Below are 23,776 nucleotides of genomic sequence, written 5' to 3' on the forward strand. Positions count from 1 at the left end.
GTTCTAAACACGGGAAACATGCGCCCCTTTACAGGCATACTATAGACACCTCCCAGGTATGAAATTTAAAGGAATATTACACTTTTATTGTTTCACTTTAAAATCACTGCTCCCGTAAAAACTGCCGTTTTAAAACTTTTTTTTGCATTGATCCATGTCCCCTGGGGCAGGACCCAGATCCCCAAACGCTTTTTATGACAATAACTTGCGTATAATCCTTTAAAATTAGCACTTTTGATTATTCATGTTCGAGTCCCGTAGACTTTAATGGTGTTCGCGTGTTCGAACAAATTTTTTGCATGTTCTGGTGCGAACCGAACAGGGGGGTATTCGGCTCATCCCTACTCACTATACGAAAGTTCTCGTATGACAGAATTCAACTTCAGAAGTGACGTAATGTGTTGAATAGTTTTGTATGTATTCTTTTGTTTCTGAGCATACGTAGTCTTGCTCTTACGATTTTTTTTGGAACGAAAACTGTATTGCTTAAATGAAAATAGAATGTTGTGTTCACATCCGACAAAAATTTTTGTCTGCACATCCAGCTTTTGTTGTACGAAAAATTTGGAATCGGCTGTCGAAATCACCATACTAACAATCCAAAAATCAGAAGAGCTTTCATCGGACAAAATTTTACCTCCAATTTTCTTATCGTGTGTATGAGCCTTTAGTTTTCAAATTCTGATGTGTGTGTTTATTAGTGTGTGGCAGAAACCATGAATCAGACTGAGACAGAAGTACAGTTAAATAACACTTTAATAATAATAAAAAAAGGTAAACAGAGTAAACGTATTCAAAACATAGCCAGCATTCAGGAACCAGAATGGATAGTCAGACAAGCCAAAACATCAGGGAGCCAGAGATGAGCATAGTAGAACAGCAAGCAGAATCTGGAGCCAGAAGGAATGTCAGCCAAGCAAGTCTTTAACAGGAACACAGGAGAGCATCTCTACAGATCTGACCAAGGTGAAGGCAGAGATCATCTGGGCTGGACGGCTTAAGTAGGCAGGACTGATGAGCAGGATATCATCAACAGGTGGAGAGATAGGAGCTGGCAATTAGCCGACAGCTGAGCAGCCAGCTTAAAGAACGAAGGGCTGAGCCCAGCCCTGACAGTACCCCCTCCTCGATGACCCCTCCCCCTCGGAGGACCAGGCTTAAGGATAAAATGTCTATGGAAATCACGGAGGAGGACAGGGGAATGTACGTCTGAGGATGAGACCCAAGAGCGTTCCTCTGGACCATACCCTTTCCAATGCACCAGGTACTGTATGCGCCCACAGAATCGACAGGAGTCAACAATGGACTGTACTTCATACTACTCATGGTTCTCAACCTGTACAGGGTAAGGATGAGACACTGAGGTGTTGCAGACCAAAGGTTTTAATAAGGAGACATGAAATACATTCGAGATATGCATATTAGAAGGAAGGTCTAATGCGTAAGCCACTGGGTTAATCCTGAGAAGACTAGGAAAGGCCCAATAAACCGAGGTGTGAACTTCAGAGAGGAAACACAAAGTCATAGGTTGCGAGATGACAGCCAGTCCCCAACCTGGTAGGAAGTCGCAGGCAGGCATTAGCAAGGAGTCTGTACCTATCATTAGCATGTCACAAAGACTCCTGGATTTGTGCCTAAGTGGATCAAAGACCACAGAGATGGTCTAATGCAGGAATACTCTGTGGAACAAAGGAGTCAGGCAACATGGAAGCTTGGAAACCATAGTTCGCCATAAATGGGGACAATCGGGAAGCAGAACTCAAGGCACTATTGTGCGCAAACTCTGCCCACGATAAGGGGTCTGACCAGTTGTTATGGTGGTCAAAAATATAGCAATGTAGGAATTTCTCCAAGGACCTATTGGCTCGTTCTGCGATCCCATTAGACTGCTAATGATATGCAGAGGAAAAAGCAAGCTGAATTCCCAACTGTGCACAAAAGGCTCGCCAGAACCGAGGCAAAAACTGACTACCCCTGTCCTGAGACAATCACCTTGCGTAACCCATGTAAGCGAAAGATCTCCCAAGCAAAAATGGAAGCCAGTTCCTTAGAAGTGGGCAACTTCTTAAGTGGAATACAATGGGACATTTTCGAGAACCGGTCAACCACCATAAGGATAACTGTGTTGCCCTAGCAGTTGGGTAACTCCACAATGAAATCCATGGACGGGTGGATCCAGGGCCTTTCTCCATAGGGTATGGGTTTTAGGAGGCCCACTGGAAGGTGTCGTGGAGTCTTACTCTGAGCACACACAGAACAGGCAGCTACGAAGGCGGTTACATCAGCACATAGACTAGGCCACCACAATTGGGAAATGGCCCAAAAGAGTTCATTCTTCCCAGGGTGGCCAGCAGCCTTGGAAGAATGGTAAGTCTGGTGCACAGGAGTACAGAGATGCTCTGGGACAAAACTGAGGTCACAAGGTTTCTAGGGAGGAGCATGGACCTGAGCAGCAACAATTTTATCACCTGAAGGAGAAGTGAGACTGGTGTGAACTGTAGCCAGGATGCGATCGGGAGGAATCACAGGAACCAGAACCGACAAAGTATCAGCCCTTACATTCTTAGTACCGGGTAAGAATGAGACAATGTAGTTGAAACTAGACAAGAAAAGAGCCCATTGCGCCCTTCTGGGAGAGAGGCGTTTAGCCTCAGACAAGAATGTGAGATTCTTATGGTCAGTAAGAATGAGAACCGGCACAGTGGTACTTTTGAATAGATGTCTCCATTCTTTCAGAGCAAAAATGATCGCTAACAGCTCTCTGTCACCAATCTCGTAATTGCACTTCACAGGTGACAATTTCTTGGAAAAGTAGCCACAAGGATGCATAACGCTCTGAGAGGTAGGACGTTGAGACAGAAGGGCGCCAACTCCAGTCTCAGAACCATCAACCTCAAGGATAAAAAGTAACGTAGGATCAGGATGTGCCAACACGGGAGCAGAAGCAAAGGCAGCCTTGAGACTCTCAAAGGCCTTAATGGACTCCAGAGACCAATTCTGTGGGTTACCGTCCTTTCTGGTCATATCAGTCAGGGGCTTGACCAGAGACGAGACGCTACGAATAAACTTCCGATAATAGTTGGCAAAGCCAAGAAAACGCTGCAGAGGGCGTAAACCCATGGGTTGGGGCCACTGTAGGACTGCTGAAAGTTTCTCTGTGTCCATTGAAAAACCAGCAGTGGAAATTACATAACCCAGGAATTTAACCTGTTCATGATGGAATTTGCACCTCTCCAATTTACAATAGAGATTGTTCTCTCTTAGTATCTGAAGCACATTACAGACATCTGTGTGGTGGCTCTTCAGAGACTTGGAAAATATGAGGATATCATTGAGATAAACCACAACACATTACTGCAACAAATCTCGGAGGACATCGTTAATAAATTCCTGGAAATCTGCCGTACATTACAAAAGCCAAAAGGCATTACGAGGTACTCATAATGGTCTGTTCTGGTATTAAACACAGTTTTTCACTCATTGCCCTCCTTAATCCTCATGAGATTGTATTCCCCTCTCAAATCAAGCTTCGTGAAAACCGTTGCTCCCTTGAGGCGGTCAAATAACTCCATAATCAATGGAATCGAATAGAGATTCTTAATTGTGAAATGACTGAGACCCCTACAATCAATACAGGGTCTCAGTTCACCACTCCTCTTCTTCTCAAAGAAGAAACCAGCACCAGCAGGAGACGAGGATTTGCAGATGAAACCTCGAGAAAGTGCATCTGCAACGTACTCCTCAATGGCCTTATTCCCCAAGACCAACAAAGGGTAAACCCGGCCACGAGGAGTTATTGCACCAGGTTGAAGGTCAATTGCACAATCATATGAGCAGTGTGGAGGCAAACTACCGGCTTGACCTTTGTCAAAGACATCGCTAAAATCGTGGTACTCCTCCAACAGGGAGGATAGTGAAGAGGTGCACAGGACCTTGGCTACCTTCTGGAAGCATGTCTTACTGCATTGTGGTGACCAGGAGAGAACCTCAGCATGGGGCCAATCAAAAAAAGGGTTGTGCCTCTGTAACCTAGGATAACCAATAACTAGAGGAAACTTAGGTGAAGAAATAACTTGAAATTGGATTATCTCATGGTGAAGAGCCCCTATGGCCATGGACAACGGAACAGTCTCATGTGTCACATGGACAGGATGTAGAGGTCTTCCATCCAGAGCCTCAGTGGCAAGTGGAGTGTCACGCAGCTGCAGCGGAATAGAGTGCTTTGATACAAAGGCTGCATCAATGAACAGGCCTGCAGCCCCAGAGTTGATTAGAGCCTGAATCTCAATGGACGACTCAGCCCAAGAAAGAGTAATCAAAACCAGGGGCTTATCCTTCTGGATAACTGGGGACGAAACAATGCCACCTAAGGTCTATCTGTGACAGGACCTCAAGGTTCGGGCGTTCTCTGGACGGGTCGGACAAGACTTAAAAAGTGACCTTCCTGGCCGTAGTAAAGGCACAATCTCTTCCTCCTCCTAAGGGTTCTCTCATCCGCAGAGAGATGCATGAAGCCCAAGTGCATGGGTTCATCTTCACAGACCGACTCGGTACCAGGAGGCATGGGAGGTGAGGGAGACGAGGGTGGGAATGCAAAGTTCAGAGACAAATGTACAGGAGGCTTCCGCAAGTGCTCAACTTCTCCAGCTCAGTGGGTATATCTCAGGCTGCTATCTCATCCTTGATGGTATCCTAGAGACCATGAGAAAAAGCAGCCACGAGGGCCTCATTGTTCCACTCAAACTCTGCCACCAGAGTATGGAATTCAATGGCGTAGTCGGCGACAGTTCTTGTACTCTGTGTGATGGACATGAGGCACTTGGCAGCAGAAGCTGAGTGTGTGTGAACGTCAAACACCCTTTTAAAAGAAGCTACAAACTCAGGGTAACTCAAGATAACAGGTTTTTGCATCTCCCATAGAGGGTTTGCCCAGGTTAAGGCTCTCTCAGAAAGCAAATATATCACGAAACCTACTTTGCTTCTGTCCGTGGAAAATGCCTGGGGCAGCATCTCAACGTACATCTCAACCTGGTTGAGAAACCCTCTGCATTGGACTGAATTGCCCCCAAACCGCTGGGGAAGCAGACCGGAAGCGGACATACCTCTTATAGAGGTAATACTCGAGGCGGGTGCCTGCACAGAGACTGGAGCAGCAGCAGGGACAGCCTGCAATACAGGTTGTACTGGAGCAGCCACAGTGGTAGATTCCAGGTTAGCGGTGCGACTCAGGAGCGTTTGTAACACCATGGCAAACCATGCGGTGATCCTGCTCATCCAATCTGTGAAAAATATTACCAACAAGTGGATAGACTGCATCTTCTGAATTCATTGCCTTTGCCTACTGTCAGAAACCAGGAATCAGACTGAGACAGAAGTACAGTTAAATCACACTTGTTTAATAATAGTAAAAAAAGATAGTAGGGAGCGTAGCAGAACAGCAAGCAGGATCTAGAGCCAGAAGGAATGTCAGCCAAGCAAGTCTTTAACAGGAACACAGAGATGTGACCAAGGCGAAGGCAGAGATCTGGGCTGGATGGCTTAAGTAGACAGGACTGATGAGCAGGATATCATCAACAGGTAAGTCACTGTGGAGAGATAGGAGCTGGCAATTAGCCGACAGCTGAGTGGCCAGCTTAGAGAAGGAAGGGCTGAGCCCAGCCCTGACAGCGTGTCACCTTGTCCACAACAAATGATGCACTTTAATCTCAATTGTCTGGAGTACAACTGTGCAGTTCTTCACATTCTGGAAATCTACATGTATAAGAGAGTCAGGGAACTGTCTATTACCGGAAAGAATCAGACACATCTATTCACTTTTTTTGTCACATTCCTGAATCTATGTGTTTAAAACTACTTACAGTTAAAGATAAGGTACTGGCTGAAACCAAGCACCACTTTTCTTATTATTTATTATTTAGAAGTCCAATTCTGTTCACCCCTTTTATGTTGGCTTTCTGTGTTACTAAGGGCCCTTTCATAACTTTGCATTGCAGTTAAACACAGTACAACTGTGCAGTTCTTCACATTCTGGAAATCTACATGTATAAGAGAGTAAGGGAACTGTCTATTACCGGAAAGAATCAGACACATCTATTCACTTTTTTTTGTCACATTCCTGAATCTATGTGTTTAAAACTACTTACAGTTAAAGATAAGGTACTGGCTGAAACCAAGCACCACTTTTCTTATTATTTATTATTTAGAAGTCCAATTCTGTTCACCCCTTTTATGTTGGCTTTCTGTGTTACTAAGGGCCCTTTCATATCTTTGCTTTGCAGTTAAGCACAGTAAACCATGCATTCCCACAACACTTGTAAATTTTACCAGCTTCCGGACAGCCCATGTACTTTTACTGCGGCAGGGCAGTCTGTTAGCGTGAAATCACGTACACGTATGTTGTGGCTTCTTCCTGGTCTGGGCCCTGTGCGCACTGCCAGCGACCTACTCCCACTGTGATTGGAGACAGCAGGAGCCAATCAGCGGATCCGGCATGTTCACCGGCATTCAGTCCTTGTTATTTTTATTTTATTATTTTGGGATCGATCTTTTTCTTCTTTTTTTTTTTTGGATTAACCAGCATTTATATACTCTGCACATTTATTATTCAATACTATTGCATTGTCACTTTGGAAGCTATTGCACTTTATATTGTTTACATTGAATAAGGGCCACATTTATATATTATCTTTAATTGCTATTGTGGTGGGAACACCATTTCATGTCAGCAGCCACTCAGTGACCTATACTTTTTGGTTTGCGCATATTTATCATATTTAAAAAAAAAAATATGTAAACTGAGTGCAGCACATGCCAGATGACAGGCCCAGAAAAAGAAGAAAAAAATAACATGGCACAGACTGGAGTTTTACTACAAGAATTAATTAAGAAGAATTAAGAAACTGCAGAGGATACAGCATTATAAAATTTTAAATTTTAATCAGGGACAATAGGTCTAACTGGTATATAAGGTATACCTATGGAAATGGTGGAATTCAATGAATGTCAGTGATATAAAGTGAAGTTTTAGGTGCTCACTGGTCTTGCACTTTTTTTTCCTTCAAATGATGTAGTGGCATACTGTGAACAAAAGGCAGCTCCAAAGATTATGTAGTCATTAAGTGAAAACTCTACTTAGATCACCCCAAACTTAAAGTGATTGTAAAGGCAGAAGGTTTTTTTTTTTATCTTAATGCATTCTATGCATTAAGATAAAAAGCCTTCTGTGTGCATCAGCCCCCCTCAGCCCATCCAAATACTTTTCTGAGATCCCTATAGATCCAGAGATTTTGCAGGATTGTCTCAGCTGCCTGGGACTCCCCTCCTCATTGGCTGAGACAGCAGCAAAAACTGTGATCAGTCCCAAAATCGATTATGGTTTATATGGCCAGTTGTTAATAGTCAAAATTTCTAGGCATATAGTGCTAATCAATTGGGTAAAGACATGTATAAATTTGGTGGTCATGTCATTAAGGGTCTCCACGAACTTCCCATTCAATAAGAACCAAGAATCTTCTGCTTCCCTTGTAAAGTAAATCAGACCACCGTGCCCTCTCTAGGACCTGTTTAGCTGCAATAAATATGAAATTATAAATTATTTGTTGGTGCAGAATTGGGATTTTAGTTTTAAGAGAGCTTCTCAAAGGTGGATTTGTACTTTTATAGGACCTTGTGCTTTTTGGGAAAGGTTAAGTATCCATCACATTGGTGTACTGTGTATTCTACAGAATGGATTTTGTTAACTAAACCATTCCTTACTTTATGCTAATGAAAAATGAGAAACCTTTACAAAATAATTTATTTGAGTTCTAAATAGTAACTTGGGAAGTAATGAATATAATATTGTAGGTGCTGTTCATTATCTTATTGTATTACAAGGTGCAATCGGCTGAAACTTTAATCCAAAAGCTATTGTGTTCAGTTTCAGACTGGGAAAACAAACATTTTGGAAAATGATATCTGGTAAACAAGCATTTGTTCTCAGTTTCTGAATCAATATATGGAAGGCTAATGTTAAATAGCGTTTTGCAGAAGCATGTAAAAGTAGACTTGTTTTTTTGTTGTGAGTAAAGAGCAAGCTTACAGGCTTCCAGTAAAAATAAATAAATAAATCACCCACAAATGTTTAGTTTTAGTTATATATTAAATGCATATGAAGAAGAAGATATACATTTGTTATTTGCTATAATGTTTCTAATTGTAGCTATGCAGTGTTGATTTTCAGCTCTTGTTTCTCATTTCTGAAAAAAATCTGGGACATAACAGTCATAACTTAGTTAACTGATCCTACAGATCCTACAGAAAAGTTTAGGACACATTAATTAAAGGCCAATTAAAGAAGCACAAAAATGTGAAATAACCAATCAAACAGCTTATCTAATAGTAGCCTGACAGTAGTAAACTACAATCTGTTATTGTCTACTGGACATTGCATATCAGCATTTCTTGTTACATTGACTATGTCTGTACAGTTCTATTATATTTCCTTTGGCATAATGCATAATGGCATTTCAGATGTGAACATAGTGCTTATGACAGTAGTTTGACACTCAGCAGTGCAACTACTGCTGAGGCAGCTAATATGACTGCTGTAGGGTCCGAATATTTGATCTGGGCTCTTATATCTTGATCTGGAAAGCCCCCTTTGCTTCTCCCAAAGCCTAGCTATTAGTAATTGACAATAGAGAGAAGTATGTTTAAGTGACTTTGTCAAGATATCCTCATTGTCAAGATGTCTTCTGAATTAGTTGTCAAGCTAATGTGCAATACGATGAGATTCAGAAGGAAACTTAACATATTGCTACTCCACAGTTTTAATTGTGTGATGTAGAATCCATATTATAGTATTGGTCATTTTGTTTCAAAATATATTAATATTCTCACAATAGAAGTGATGTGTAGATAGGTACAACTAAGAAGTCAAGTGGAGAATTAAAAGAAACCAAAGGTAATTCAGTGTACCGGTACGTAGAAAAAATTATGCATATCATTTTGAAATGTTCTAACTAACCAAGAAAATACCAGCAGCATGTATAGCTTACTTGTATATTTTATGTTTTTTTTTCTCTGCACATATGAATGTGAGGTTCTGTTTCTAAAACTGTTGCAATTGTATTTTGATCCAGGGTTTCCAAGGACAAGATGGACTTCCAGGTCAAAAGGGAGAAAAGGTAACATTTGCAGAAGGCAAAGTGAATTGACATTCATTATGTGCTGTTTGTTTTCCAGGGTTTTTTGGCGCTTTGCTTTCAGATGTATTGTGCCAAATGTCTAGTAATTGTGTCTCGCTTATTTGTTCCTGTGATGTCTTTTCCTGGCAGTATTTTACTCCATGGGTGGCTCTATTCAAGTCTATAAAGTCAGTCTGTAAATCAGTGTAGAATTAAAACACTATATAGACACAGCTGCTTTCATGTTTATACTACATTTTATAGACAATGCTGTTTTTCAAGCACCATCCTCATAGTATAAAATACATAGCATGTTTACAGTTTCCATATATTGCAATTTTTCTAGTAGTGAAGATAAGTAATGCATTCCTGGAATAATTATTAATATGTTTATTCATTTTTGCCTAATGTGCATACATTTGTACAGAGCTGTTAAAGTCTTTTTTCGTAAACTATTTTCTGCCCAGTCAAGCTTGTAATTAAGATTTTGGTGACTGGAACATGAAGTGAGATAGTTACAAGAAGCTGACACGGCAATGTAAAACAGGGTTTGCAATCAGCCTTACATGAGGAGGCTTTTACAGAATTTCAAAAATGTAGGCCCTCCATCGAAATATTGTGCATTTATTAAGTTGTGTGTTCAATTATGTTGAAGTTTACATTTAGCATTTGTGACAGGGCCATAGTGCCGAATCTCAAGACCCTGGTGCAGTGTTTGGACCCTTTGTCCCTGACAACCACCTCCATTTTATTAGTTATCCTTTCTTTTTGCCTACCTTTACAATAAAGAGCACATCAAACCCCTGGGATCCTTTTCCAGCTCCCCCAAATAATACTTATTATAGCTCACTTACATTAAAACAAGGAATTAAGCTGAAATGCCACTGATACATTATCCATTGTAGAGCTGTACAAGGAAGTTACAGACCAGTACAGGGATGCTTCTTCATGCATCTTTTGTATTCAGTGAAGCCGGACATAGGGGGCTCATCATTTGATTATCAAATCTGGTAGAGTGGGACATTCAAAATCATATTTTATACTATGTTTGATGTTTATTGTTGATATTACTGTGTATATAATTTTTATAAATCTCTTGCTTTCAGAAAATATATGGCCTGGGTAGTTCTTAGCTAATGTTAAAGGATGACAGGCATTAAGAGACGCTGTCCTGAAACAATTGCCTAGGCATCCATTGTTGGCCTCCTTCTGAAAACGTTAGTCACTTAGCTGTCAAATTAAGCCTTTGTCTTTAGCACTTTGATACCCTTTTAAAAACAAAATTTTGATTAAAATGGGACTTTCTTTAAAATAAACCTGATACACATGAAACAAGATAAGTGTTGAAGAGTAGATTAAATAATGTAAAAATTGGATGCACTGAGAATTTTGTATTGGAGTATGCTGTGTAGAAACCTTTACTGCTCCTTGTATTCCAATGACAACTGTTTTCACATGTGCTTGTACAGTATATCTGCATACCATTTTGCCCTGCTAGGCAAATCTTTGTGTTTATTTTCACTTTGTTCTTTTATATCCTAAAACTCTAATAAAAATATATTGCAAATAAATAAATAATGTAGAAATTACATTACCTTTAAAATTCTTTGCCTACCAAGAAAAATTATTACATTATTTACAACTTCAATTTAAATTGTTTTCCATCTGCATAACAGAAAGTTATACAGTTCACAGTTCTCAGCACATTTCTGTGCCTGGACACTGCACATCGTGCTTTAAAATGAGCATTTCTATGAAAGACTTTCATAAATCCAGGCACAGACATACAGATAAAGCAAAAATATGCTACTATTTTGTGAATTGCTGTATGTCTGAGCAATCCTGCTAATTATTTAGACACAATGGGGTTGATTTACTAAAGGCAAATCCACTTTGCACTACTTTGCACTTGGACGTGCACTTGGAAGTGCAGTCACTTTATATCTGAGGGGAAGATCTGAAATGAGGGGAAGCTCTGCTGATTTTATCATCCAATCATGTACAATCAAAAATGCTGTTCTTTTATTTTCCTTGCATCACCCCTCAGATCTACAGAGACTGCACTTCCAAGTGCACTAACAGTGCACTTGTAGTACAAAGAGGATTTGCTTTTAGTAAATAACCACCCCCCCCCCCAGGTTGATTTAGTAAAGACAAATAGGCTTTTCACTTTGCAAGGAAAGTTCCACTTTGCAAGGGAAATTGCCTCAGGGCTAAGTGAATGTGGTGAAGTTTAACTTTGTAAAGAACACCCTAAAACGTGCAAAGAAAATTAAAAAACACTCAATCTTTGCTTGCACATGATTTTATGATGGACATCAGCAGAGAATAACCTTATTCACTAAGCTCTCAGGCAAAGTAAACAGCGTAATTACCTTATATGCAGTTTATTGTGTTTTTTACAAAAAAAAACCACAAAATATATGTAAGCAACCCAGTGAACGTTGACAAATAACTGTCATTTTTCTTAAAAAATATGCCCAACTTCCCATTTTACTTGAAATTGGAATCTATTTGCATATAACAATAACTACAGTAAGCTATTTTTGACAAATTGTTGCCAAACATGTTGTCATTCATTCTGTTGAAAACATAGGTGCATGTATGTGTCAGCAAAATAGCGTATTTTCTAAGAAAGAAATAAAGTGGTTGTCAAAGTCCACAAATGACTTTTTGCAGCTTTGATTTGTCGTGCTGAATGTGCAAAGCCTATCGCACTGTGTTTTTACTAGAGTCACAGACCTTATGTATAATTTTTCACTCCTTCTATCAGTTCGTAAGTAAATTGTGGATTTAAAGCAACCCGCAATAAGTAAACACAGCAGCTTATGTAGCTTGGAAGAATGATGATCTTATCTGTCCCGGCTTTATTACATTTACTGCTATTTTATAACAAATGCATATTTATGATGAATTCTAATTTGTCCAGTGCAAGAACTTGATTAGTGTTTAATGTGTCGTTTATTCTCGTTTTGTATAGTAAACCCATCCTCATTATAGAAATTACAGTGCTTATCGTCCCTGCTCCAAATACATTAGTTTGATGCTCTTTTGTAAAATGTAAGCTTGCAGGGACTTGGTAAATGTTGTTTTTTACAAGGATTATTCCAGTTGTTTTCTTATTGTTTTGATTTGTAGGGGGACGTCGGTCCAAGAGGATTACCCGGCCTGCCAGGATTGGTAATTATATAACAGCGCAAATTAGGTTTCAAATTGTACAACATGTGAAGTAGGTGCCATAAAATCCATAAGGTTTAGTGCCTAGCCAGCAGAGCAGGCAGCAACAAAGCTAATAAATACAGGCAAATGGGTTTCTGTAAAATCATTATTTTGAAACAAAATAGCCTAGTGTGAGTGCTGTTCTGCATGGTTCATGATCATAAAACCATCTAAAAAAACTATGTTGTTTCTTAAGAAGTGTGTTACAGTAAATATGCTATTGACAGAATCTGCAGGAAAAATATTTTTCTTATGTAAAATATTGTATCTAGATATTGCCAAATGTTGACTTGCTTCCTCAAGCTGAGGTTTAAATAATACAATAATTGTTGCTTAAACTAGCTATATGATAAAATGTGTTTATTAAAAGCATAATAAGACAGCTAGCATTTTTATGGAGTGTAATGTAGAACTCCTGGCAAACCACTACATACAAAGTTAAACTACATATGTGGTTGCTGTTTTGAGTTTATCTGACATAGAATTTCTACTTTTGGACAGCGATTCTTGCCATACACATCTCAGCTTTTCATAAAGATTGCTCTGTTACTGCCTGGTTTCCATTACTGCTTGCAAGAGGAGCTTGGGTATTGCACTCCCTTGCAAGAGGAGCTTGGGTATTGTAGACTTTATATGCCAGTGTTCGGTATCACCAACAGGCTTTAGGCCTTCTTGGATTGGTGTAGGCACAACAGTCTCAGAACATGTTACAGTCCTGACCTTTAAAGTGATTGTAAAGGCAGAATTTTTTTTTTATCTTAAGGCATTTTTTTGCATTAAGATAAAAAACCTTCTGTGTGCAGTAGCCCCACTCAGCCCCCCTAATATTTACCTGAGCCCCATCTAGATCCAGCGATGTTGTAAAAGTGTCGCAGCTGCTGGGACTCCCCTCCTTATTGGCTGAGACAGCAGCATGGCGCCATTGGCTCCTGCTGCTGTCAATCAATGTCAGTCAGTCAATGAGGCGAGAAGGAGAGTGGGGCCAGGCCACGGCTCTGTGTCTGAAAGGAGATAGGGAGCTGCGGCTTGGCTCGGGTGCCCCCATAGCAAGCTGCTTGCTGTGGGGGCACTCAACATGAGGGAGGAGCCAGGAGCACTGAAGTGGGACCTGAGAAGAGGAAGATGGGGGCTGCTCTGTTCAAAACCACTGCACAGAGCAGGTAAGTATAACGTCTTTGTTATATTTCATTAAAAAAAAAAAAAAAAAACAAGTCTTTAGTATCACTTACCCAGATAGCAAGGATAATTTGCCACAAATATGTGGCAATGTTTAATTTTAAGTCTGTTAACTTGCTGCACATTTTCATTGGCAATTTGTACACTTGCAGAGCACTTGAAGTACAAGCTCTAGTTGACACTTTTATCATTTGTAGCAAATTTGCATGGCAAGTTTCTAGCAAAAGCAATGTTGCAGTGGTCTGCAAGTCTACAGCATCAAAATGCAGCCACAGTGACCCCTGTGTTGGGATGACTATTGCACAACATAACTGAATGAGAACTTGCAGCAGACTTGCAGAATGTTTGCAAAGAAAGTTGATCTGGAGTCATGCAATGCGAACTTGCTGCAATTGTGCAACAAACTTGTGAAGCCTGGCAAGTCTAGCAATAGCTCAGCAAATCCTTTTCAAACTTGCAGCACAATTACTTGCTATCTGGGTAGCCCATGGCCACAGTGCTCTCATACTCTTTATCCAGTATCATCTTCCAGCCACATCCTGGCCAATCCAGCTGTATATTAATTTCCCAAGAAATGTATTTATCTTTATTTTCTGCCTAGCTTTACTGTAAATATTTGGGAACATAACTGTCCTTAACATTCAAAAACATCCATCACAGAACAGTGTCACAGAACAGTGATGCTTAGCTTCATTAAGTGTACTTCTTTACCTCCACTTTCCCTAGGCTTTCACCAGCCAGGGAAGGCCACTGCCTTGATAAAATACTGTACATCCTGCTAAGGATGTAGGCTAAGGATGTAGGCACTCCCAGACACACCATGCTTATTGCACATAGGTGTTCATGCCTTTTATCTGACCAATAAAGAAGCTGGAGATTGAGAAGTGACAGAAAAAAAATGATTTTACAAATGGAAAGTTAAATTGCCTAATCAGAAAATGAGTGTGACATCTGTTTTACTGCGCAGTTTGAAAATGTGTGGACATTGTATAACTGACTGTAGAGAATTACAAATCCTTTGACATGTGAAATAGTAGACATACATGTATTTTACCTGTATATAAGCACTTCTAGGAGCTTTGCATTAAAACAACTTTATCACTCATAGGTATGCACACAGGGTGAGTCTTGGGTATATATTTATACAGTATCTCACAAAAGAGTACACCCGTCACATTTTTGTAAATATTTTATAATATCTTTTCATGTGATGTATATACACACACACATTCATGTGTGTTTGATTGCTGGGGTTCACACCCTAATGCAATAGTCTTGCACACCTATGCTATCACTTGAAATAAGAATTATATTAAAAAACACCTACATAAGAGCATTCATCATATTTATTACCCTTGGATAGTAAGTCTTCACTCAATGTCTCACAGCATACTGTGGTTCCATCCACAAGCCTCCAGCCAAGAATTATATTCAACTCTTTCCAGCCTCATCTATAAACATTATAGTTTAACCATGCACACTTTTTGTAGCTGTGCACTTGGTTCAGATTTATTTTCAGCAAATTAATTGCTGTTATTTGCTTAAAATGAAGGGGCATTATTCATTTGTGGTAGCACCTCCTCCCCTCTCGTTTTGCTGGGCACCAAAATGCCTGGGGATGTATAGCTAAATAGATAGACAGACAGACAGATTTTGGTCAAGTTATTCCAAGAAGGATGCAGATAAAATAACACACATCATAGACATACAGAAAATAATATACACCAATGGAAGGAGACCCAAGCATAAAAGAAAAAAAAAACCTTTCTTATCTTGATTGCTCACTAATTGCTCACACAAATGCTGCTAACCAGTAACTCTCCTAATCCAGCAGTTAGCTTCCCTAAAAAGATTCACACAGAAAAGCCCTATGCTGAGTCCATTCAAGTTTCTTATTTTAACTGAAGCCATGGTGAAGGGGAAGTTTTTTTACTGAAATCTGAAATGAATTGGCTGTTTTTTGTGTAAACCAATAACTTAATTTGGACTCTTTTATCCTTTGGTCTCGTGCTCCATCCATTGGTGCACGTTTTCTTTTTCTTGGAACCTTCTGGATACACGCTGGGGGGTAACTCTGTTTTGAGCAGCCAAACTTGAGCCAATAAGCTTTTTGTTTTTGCCCTCTCACCACTTTGTATGAACTCACATCAAAAGTTCTAGTGCCTCTTGGATGTTTTTTTTTTCATCATACATACAGGCACTAAACACCACATACCAGTATCTATGTAACATGCCAGTATCAGTAACAAGCAAGTATAGACAGCTTGTAGAGTTGGAGAAGGAAGTCAAAATAATATGAACCCCTTTAGGATAAATATGCCCACTAGGTGCTCTACTAATTTGTTTACAAATTGATTATACCCACTAATTGTTGCAACACATCATGGTGGAGTTTGCATGTGACCATCTTTTTCTCTCATTAAAAAAAAATAACCCCAATGTTAACTAGGAACTATGACATCTATCACACATGATACATATTTACCATTAGTTTATAACGCATGCTTACAAAAACTCAACATGATGTAGATAAAAGCAGCAAAGCAGATAATAGTATCATACAAGGAAGTGTGCCAAAAGCACATATACCATTCTGTACAGGTTGCAAGTACCATTCTGTACAGGTTGCAACCTAGAGCTGGATCTAATTATTGGCCACGTAAAAAACCTGGATATTGGTTTTGTGCTTTAACTCATGTACCACTTTAATTTATGTTCATTGATTTAAAAAAAATGTATCACCAAAATGAATTACCAATATTGTATGTGTAGTGGTACCACTATCTGAAAATCATAACTAGTTTAAAAAAAATTAAACCAAAAGTAAAATATCTAGTGCAGCAAAGTTATAGCAGTAGGAAAAAGAAGAATGTTTTTACTGATAGGGAATGGTAGATTAAATACTAAGCTGGCTGGTTTGACTGCTGGAGTATAGTGCCAGTCCTGTGATTACAGCCACAATGGGACCTTCACGTTGGCAGTAGTAATATGTTAAGCCTGTCTATATTTCATGCAATTTCCAACTGGCATGAAATCTCAAAGCACATTATTAAGATCTCTTCTGTTTAAAATGGTTTTATCTGGTTTACTATCCAGTGCCATGGTCAGGCTTATTTAGAGGCACAGAGTGGATTGGTCCCCCTAGCTATATTATTGCATAATAATTACCAAATTATGTGAAGCTTAGCAGATCTGCATAGCTGTGAATTTCAATCAACAGTTGAAAACTTTTTTTTTTGCATCGGGAAAAGAGCACATTGAGGTGTTTTTAGTTTTAGTGGACTCTCTAACCTGCCAATATACTTTCCATATCTCTGAATAGCACATTTAATGAATGACTTGTCCTTATGTGATAGTAATATTAATATGGTTGTTGTGTATTTGATTTGATTTAATAATTTTTGCAAAGAAAATAGACATTTCTAATCAGTGTTCAGAATAAGGGACTGATTCTATGCTGTAATACAAAGGAGACAAGTGAGCTTTAACCCTGAGCAAGCAATCAAATTTTAACATATTGGAATGCCACTAATGAATATGGGTAGAATGCATTCATACCACTGTGCAATAGCATCCCTCGTTTAATGCCGGTGAAAGTAGCAAAACCAGAAATATTAAGAAAACAACAAATTTAAATGAGCTTTACATTGTGGCTCTTGCCACCTTTGTTGAAGAATGTGCAATTTTAAAATCATGAGGCTATCATGGATTGTAAAGCAGACATTTCTTTGTCCAGATTAAAATAGGAATATACTGTATATTTAAAATCAAATGCTCAGTGCTGTCAATAGCAAACCAAAGTTTTGTAAATTGGATACACAGTAAAATTGCTATATTTTGATTAGTTTGATGATGTGTGATGGTGCTGGATTTAATGCCATGTACTAAAGAGATATACTGATTGCAATACGATATTGCATTTTCATAATGTTTATAGCTAGACTCCAAAAGTGTTGTGTGATACAAAACATTCCTTTTGTTGAGGAGAAAAAAGTCATGGATTAAGCCAGGTAAACATCTGTTTGTAACAAATTACTTAATTCTGGTTCAGTTAAGCCATCACCTCTTCTAACAAACTGACAAAACCTATTTTATTGAAGTGACTGGGCAATACAATGTTTAACATTTTTTACCATTTTGGAGTGATTATCTATTATAGAAGTCCTTTTTTTTTCTCCATAAAAATAATGAAATAGTAAATTATTGCCCATACTGTACTGGTAGCAGCTTTGTGTATTCAAAAGTAAAAAGTGTTGAAAAAAGTAGGCTTTTCTTTTCAGTTCATCCACTTTTTTTACTGTTATCAGTGGTTGTGGTGAAACCTAATTTGTTAGAGTACCTCTCACAGTTGTATCTGAGTTATTCTGAGCACTCATTGATATCTGAACAACTCACGCAGACCTGTTCTTAAATGCAATCCCTATGTCTGTATCAATAAAAATGCATACTGAGGGTCTTATTTTACTAAGCACCCATAAAAAGCATTACCAAAGAAAATTTTTAAATACAAACCAAGGCAATTGGATTCTTATGCTAGGAATATAGGAATAAGTCAACCCTAAAACTGTGCTAAAGAAAAATTATACCTATCATGAATTGTTGTTTTTATCAAAACTGAGACACGGTAATGAGTACCAGGATTGGTTGTAGCCTTTATATATATCCTGTAGCTTTTCTGTCACATTTAATTATATTTTACATGTGTTAAAATGTCATCATATGTGTCTTTTAGGTCAATTCTTATACAAAAGGTGAAAAAGGTGACCCTGTGAGTATGTTTAGAATACTTATGTTGCTAATAGAAACCATATTGTTATGTTGGCATATATTCTTAACATATTTGATGCATTGAAGGGGGACAAAAATGAGCCAGCCTCCAAATGCCTCATTTGCTTGAGTGGGCTGTTCAATTTATTTGCAGACATTTTAGAAAAGCTGCCCTAATGCAAGCTTTTTGTGGTTAACATTATTAGGAGATCATTTTGATTATACGATTATCAATACAAACTGCACAAACTATTTAAACCCATCCTATACCTATGGCTAAAAATATTTTTTTATATAACCCATCAAGGTGCAATAGAGATCAATGGGATCATACGACATCTTTACTCGTTATTTCAGGATCATATTGTTCATGATACTATGTGAAATGTATAAAATGGAAATAAAAAATGCAGGCTGAATGAATAATTCTTTGTATTAGTCTGATGATGATTGATGTAGACACTGATTGTGCAAAACTGTAGACAAATAGGCTTCATTTTTCAAAACATTATCGTTGGTGTCAGCGGTTAAATATGTACTTTTCACATTGAAATTTCAAAAGATTTAAAGCCATTTCTTGTTCACATAGCATAGCATAATATGTTTTCATTTTCATAAATTAATAGTATATATCAAATAAAAGGCATACATTTTCTTATGACAATTATTGTTTTTTCCCCACGTTGTTTATTAAAGCTTAATGTGGTTTGAGTTTGGTTTAGCCTTTACAACTTCTTAGATCTTGATGTAATTATTGAAAGTGTTTGCAAAGTCTGAGTTAAACTAATCAACATTGAATTCATATTTTACTATTTTTTTAGGGTGTAACTGGAACTACAGGAGAACAAGGAGTGAAGGTAATTTATTAGAAAGGTGATTTTTTTTTTCAGCAATATTGTTGAGCCATTCTCTAAGGCAATGGGAACAGTGGGTGGCCCTTGCATTACATGTATATCCATATGGCAGACTTCATTTTCCTTTGTAAAATTTCAAGGTATTCTACATTGGCAGCTTTCAGAAAACAGGATAAATGACCTCAGGGAAAATATACTATGCAATTACTGGTCCTGCCTACAGGCGTATATAGGCACATGCTGATATACACCTTCTGCTGTGGGCACCATTTCGAGAGCAGTGGGTTGGAAAATGCAAACAGGCAGTTTTACTCAGAGGTGGCTGTACCACCTGCAACCTGATTGTAGAGTTAATTGAAGTCAACACAGAAATCATTCCTATTTATGACAGTAACATCCAACTTAAAAGGAGCCACGGCCCACATTTGTACCCACAAGTAGAATTATCCGACAGAGTCCAGTCCGTCGGACCAAGTATGCCGCAATGTCCGCTCGTGTGTATGCGGCATAAGAAGCATGTTGACTAAAAAAAGTTTGATGAGTACTAGAAAAATGAAATACATCGGTTTTCCTTGTATATGATATGCACAGTGATCTAAAGAATTTGTAGGCATAGAGGGAAACCGCTGACGTCAGAATTTATGTGCCTGGTACCAAGACAATTTGCTTTTGCTTGCAAGCTCCACACATATCCACAAATTGTCAGTTTTTTATTTGCTAACAATAATAACAACCTAAATTAAATAATTTTCATAACCTTTTTGTGGGCCTCATTACAAAAGGTCCCAGAGGCTGCCAGTTGGACAATCCTGGTCTATGCCCAGTCTATTTTAGGGACTTACCTAGTATAAAGCATGCAACATCTAAGGCACATCCATTATATGGAAAAAAGTAAAAGTGTAGTCTGATTAAGAACTGTTTCTAAAATTCCCAGTTTATCAATAATGTGCGATCAATGGCAATAGTGCACCAAAAATGAAAAACATTAAGAAATATTGCCATACTACAGATAAGTCCTGGGGTAAAGCGAAAGAAAAAGCTCTGTTAATTCTAAATTATTATGTCAGGGTTCAAACTAACAAGTCTGTGCTTCTCATGTTGTTTTTTCGAGTCAATTAGACAAGTATATTAGTGAATTTCAGATAATTGATAGAAGAAAATCTTAAAATCTGCAATTCTCGCATTTTGTATTTTAACACTCTACTACGGACACATTTTTTATTGCCATCATCTCTTGGAAAACTACTAACAGTTTTCTAAACAGGTACTAGATAGAAGCAATGATTGTAAATGGTTTCAGGATGGCAAAAACATATGTAGCCATGGTGTTAGCACTACTGACAAACAATCTGCCAAATCAAACCACTGCTAGACTTCATGCATCCTTTCCAGAGACAATAAACAGTCTTTTGCAAACTTTGTTTTTGTTGTTTTATTGGGGGGGGACAACTTGGATAGGGATTGGGATATGGGATGCCCATAGAATTAATCATTGCCATAATATTTACAGATTTTGGTTACTAGATACTAGTTAGAGCCTGAAGATTGAATGTGCAAACTTGACTAAAAAGAAATCTTCACCTGCAGCTCTTTGCAGACTGTTACACCCTCTGCATCTCCATGCAGACTATTGCTCCCTCTGCATCTCCATCAAGACTACTGGTCCTAAGAGTTTTCCATCCGTCACCATGTGAGGGACAGAAACATCACTTTTGACAGTGTAAAAGTAATGGTCTTAGATCTCTTCACCTCCTGCCCAAACTTGCTTCCTCTTGCGAACTGGTTTCCTCCTGCACAACTTGTAATTACATTTGAAATATTACACATACTCTTCTAATGGGTATGAAGAACTCACTCTGAATAAGCCCCTCTACTGGCTCTGGTGACTCGCTTCTACTAGGCCTGAGGCCTGCAGAACCTCTACCCAGAGGCCCAGTAGGTTAAAGTCTATTTTCTAAGAAATGGATTACTGTTCCCAGCCAGTCCAACTTGCAAACCATGTGCCAGCTGGCCACACTGATTTGACACACATCCCCACAGTCTCTTCTCTGATCCAGGACTCTTCACCATCCACCGTGTGCATGATAATGACTCTGTGAGTGACCGTGTAGAAGCAGAGTTCCCTTCCAGATTCCCTGGCACCTCCAGCCATCCACTGTGGTAACACTCACAGACCTTCCAGCCCTAAGTCCTTGATGAGGAACTTGTCCGAACCATGCGTTCCGACAGCTTCTCCTGCCCCTCTGCTCCAGGAGTTCCCTGCCACTGACCGTGTGGTGACAGAGACATTGCCAATGACCGTGTAGAGGCAATGTTCCCTCGCGTTTCTCCCCGGGCCTCCTCCTGCAATCCCGCACCCCCCTAGATGGGGGTGTGCTCCTGCGGCTGTCTAGCACGCCATTCCCCACGTCACCCATTCGACTACTCCTCCCCAGCAGCATGTGACCTCAGCCTATAAAGGAGGCCGGCCCCTGCCAATGCCAGTTAGGGATTGGTCAGAGCTCCCACATGGGCTGCCTGCCACTCCAGCTCTAGGCCCAGTCTCCTCTTCCTGGAAGCAGGGGAGGCGCCTCAGAATTTAATTACAGGTGGTCACACCCACTGCTTCTCTAACCACTCCCAGCCCCCAGATCAAAACAGACAGGCCTAGCTTCCAGCATAAGCCTGCCTAAATTTGCCTGTGCTGAACAACCTAGTAAAATAACCCTTACTAGCACCTACCTTCTGATAGAGGGTGCTACACATACATACACTGCAGAATAATGAAAGCTGCACAGACATGGACTCTTCACATCAATGTCTCTTCTGACTCAATCAAAGTAACATGTAGCCACATAGCATATTTTCTATAAGACTATAACAACAGAGAATCAAGCTGAGAATTACTACTCATCCTCATAGGCAGCATCCTTATAGACCAATGTTTCTCAACCTTTTTCAGTCCAGGCACCCTTTAAAATTATAGACAGTCTCAAGCCACTCTTTAAAATGTAAAAAACTATTCTAACATCCACACCCAATGTTAGAGGTGATTTATTCTTCAAGAGCAAATACACTTTTGCACACTGGTACTGACAAGTATTCCAATATTTCTCTAGTGCCAGTGTCTAGAATGTTGTAATGGTGCATAATAAAAATCCGTGGCTTTGTGTAACTTAAAGGCAGGCTTGATCCACCTGCTGGCTTGTTTACAATTTTTGATACATTTTTAGGCATTTTGCCTAGGCACCCCCAGGGTACTTGGGCACCTGATTGGAAAAGGCTGTTATAGACTGCACCCTTGGAGCTGGAAGAATCTAAGGCCCAAGGACAAAGGGCCACCCCACTGGAGATGGAGTATTCTGGGAACAATCAGGGAGGGACTCCCCACATTAGCTGAATCCTCTGGGGAAGCTGCTTGCTTTTAAGCAGCAGCTCGGTTGCCCGCACACTGACAATGGAGGGTCTCACCTGGCTACTGATCACTTGCCCAGATGTTTCTGCCTCATTAGGTATGGGCTGTCTGAGCTCCTGAGAGTGCAGTTGAGGAATTTGTCTCGCTGTGCATGTCCAGGAACCCAGGGAGTTGGAAGAAATGGAGGTAAATGGGTCTGTAACTGAATCTGAATATGATGGAAAATGGTCACTCTGCTACACTGGATAATTTGATTGAAATAATCTGATTTATATTTGACTGTTTCATTTTCATTTTAGGGTGAGCCAGGACATCCAGGATTACCAGGATTTGCAGGAGCCCCAGGTCCTCGGGTAATATAACTAAACAACATATAGGTCATCTGCACTACTTTTCCAGTAACAAAGGGCACAAATGTTCTTTTAACAGTATATGAGAATTAGGCATGAATAACAGATACATTAGAAATTCAGACAACATGTTACATGACAGTGTTGTAAAAATAAAACAGATAGTAGGTAAGTAGTACTGTGCTTTGCTAAATATTGTGAAATAGACTAGGATATTGTGGTCTTTTGGTACTCCTTCAAGGTAGTTAATGAATCCTGTGTTAATGTTATTATATCATGCCTTTATTAACCGTGGATTTTGTTTACAATGTTTTTAGGGAGAAAAAGGGGAGCTTGGATCTGTTGGGCCACAAGGCCCACCGGGAGGAGTGGTATGCTTAGTTTACTGAAATAGCATAAAATGTTTTTAGCATTTGTAAAACTGTGCAAATGTTTGTTTATTTAAAAAAAAAAAGTGCTTACAAGATCTGTATATTAGGTAATTTTTATTTGTTTAAATTGTAAAAAATAATGTTGTATAATTTGCTACCCTATTTGTTAAATAATTAGTATATATATTAACATACCAATAAGATGTGCAAAATCCAAAATACAGAACTCCTCAGACTTCAAAGCATTGCATTAAACTTACTCATAAGATCATAAAGCGCTGCTCCTAAAACTTTGTAATATGCAAATAATGTTTACAATGCCAATCAACAATTAAAAAGTATCCCACATGCTGAAAAATTTCTTCATCATTCCAAACTATACAATTGCAATTCCTATACATAATACTAGTATGTGTGGGTTCACCACGTGTATCAGTGATATAAAAAGGTCCCACTATATATAAATAGTCATCTTTAT

At 39.1% G+C, this 23,776-nt stretch overlaps 1 protein-coding gene across 3 annotated transcripts in view; it reads left to right on the forward strand.

The window, feature by feature from the left end:
• The window catches only part of COL19A1 (collagen type XIX alpha 1 chain), a 1,371,841-nt gene that overhangs the window by 942,514 nt on the left and 405,551 nt on the right, over positions 1-23,776 (forward strand). For all 3 annotated transcript variants that reach the window (XM_073626739.1, XM_073626741.1, XM_073626740.1), the window contains exons 19-24: positions 9,123-9,167; positions 12,306-12,347; positions 18,295-18,330; positions 19,151-19,186; positions 22,877-22,930; positions 23,245-23,298. In XM_073626739.1, the coding sequence (XP_073482840.1) occupies positions 9,123-9,167; positions 12,306-12,347; positions 18,295-18,330; positions 19,151-19,186; positions 22,877-22,930; positions 23,245-23,298 (267 nt within the window). The remainder of the gene's footprint in view (positions 1-9,122; positions 9,168-12,305; positions 12,348-18,294; positions 18,331-19,150; positions 19,187-22,876; positions 22,931-23,244; positions 23,299-23,776) is intronic.

The sequence above is a fragment of the Aquarana catesbeiana genome, linkage group LG04 (genome assembly GCF_042186555.1).
Source record: "Aquarana catesbeiana isolate 2022-GZ linkage group LG04, ASM4218655v1, whole genome shotgun sequence".
NCBI lineage: Eukaryota > Metazoa > Chordata > Amphibia > Anura > Ranidae > Aquarana > Aquarana catesbeiana.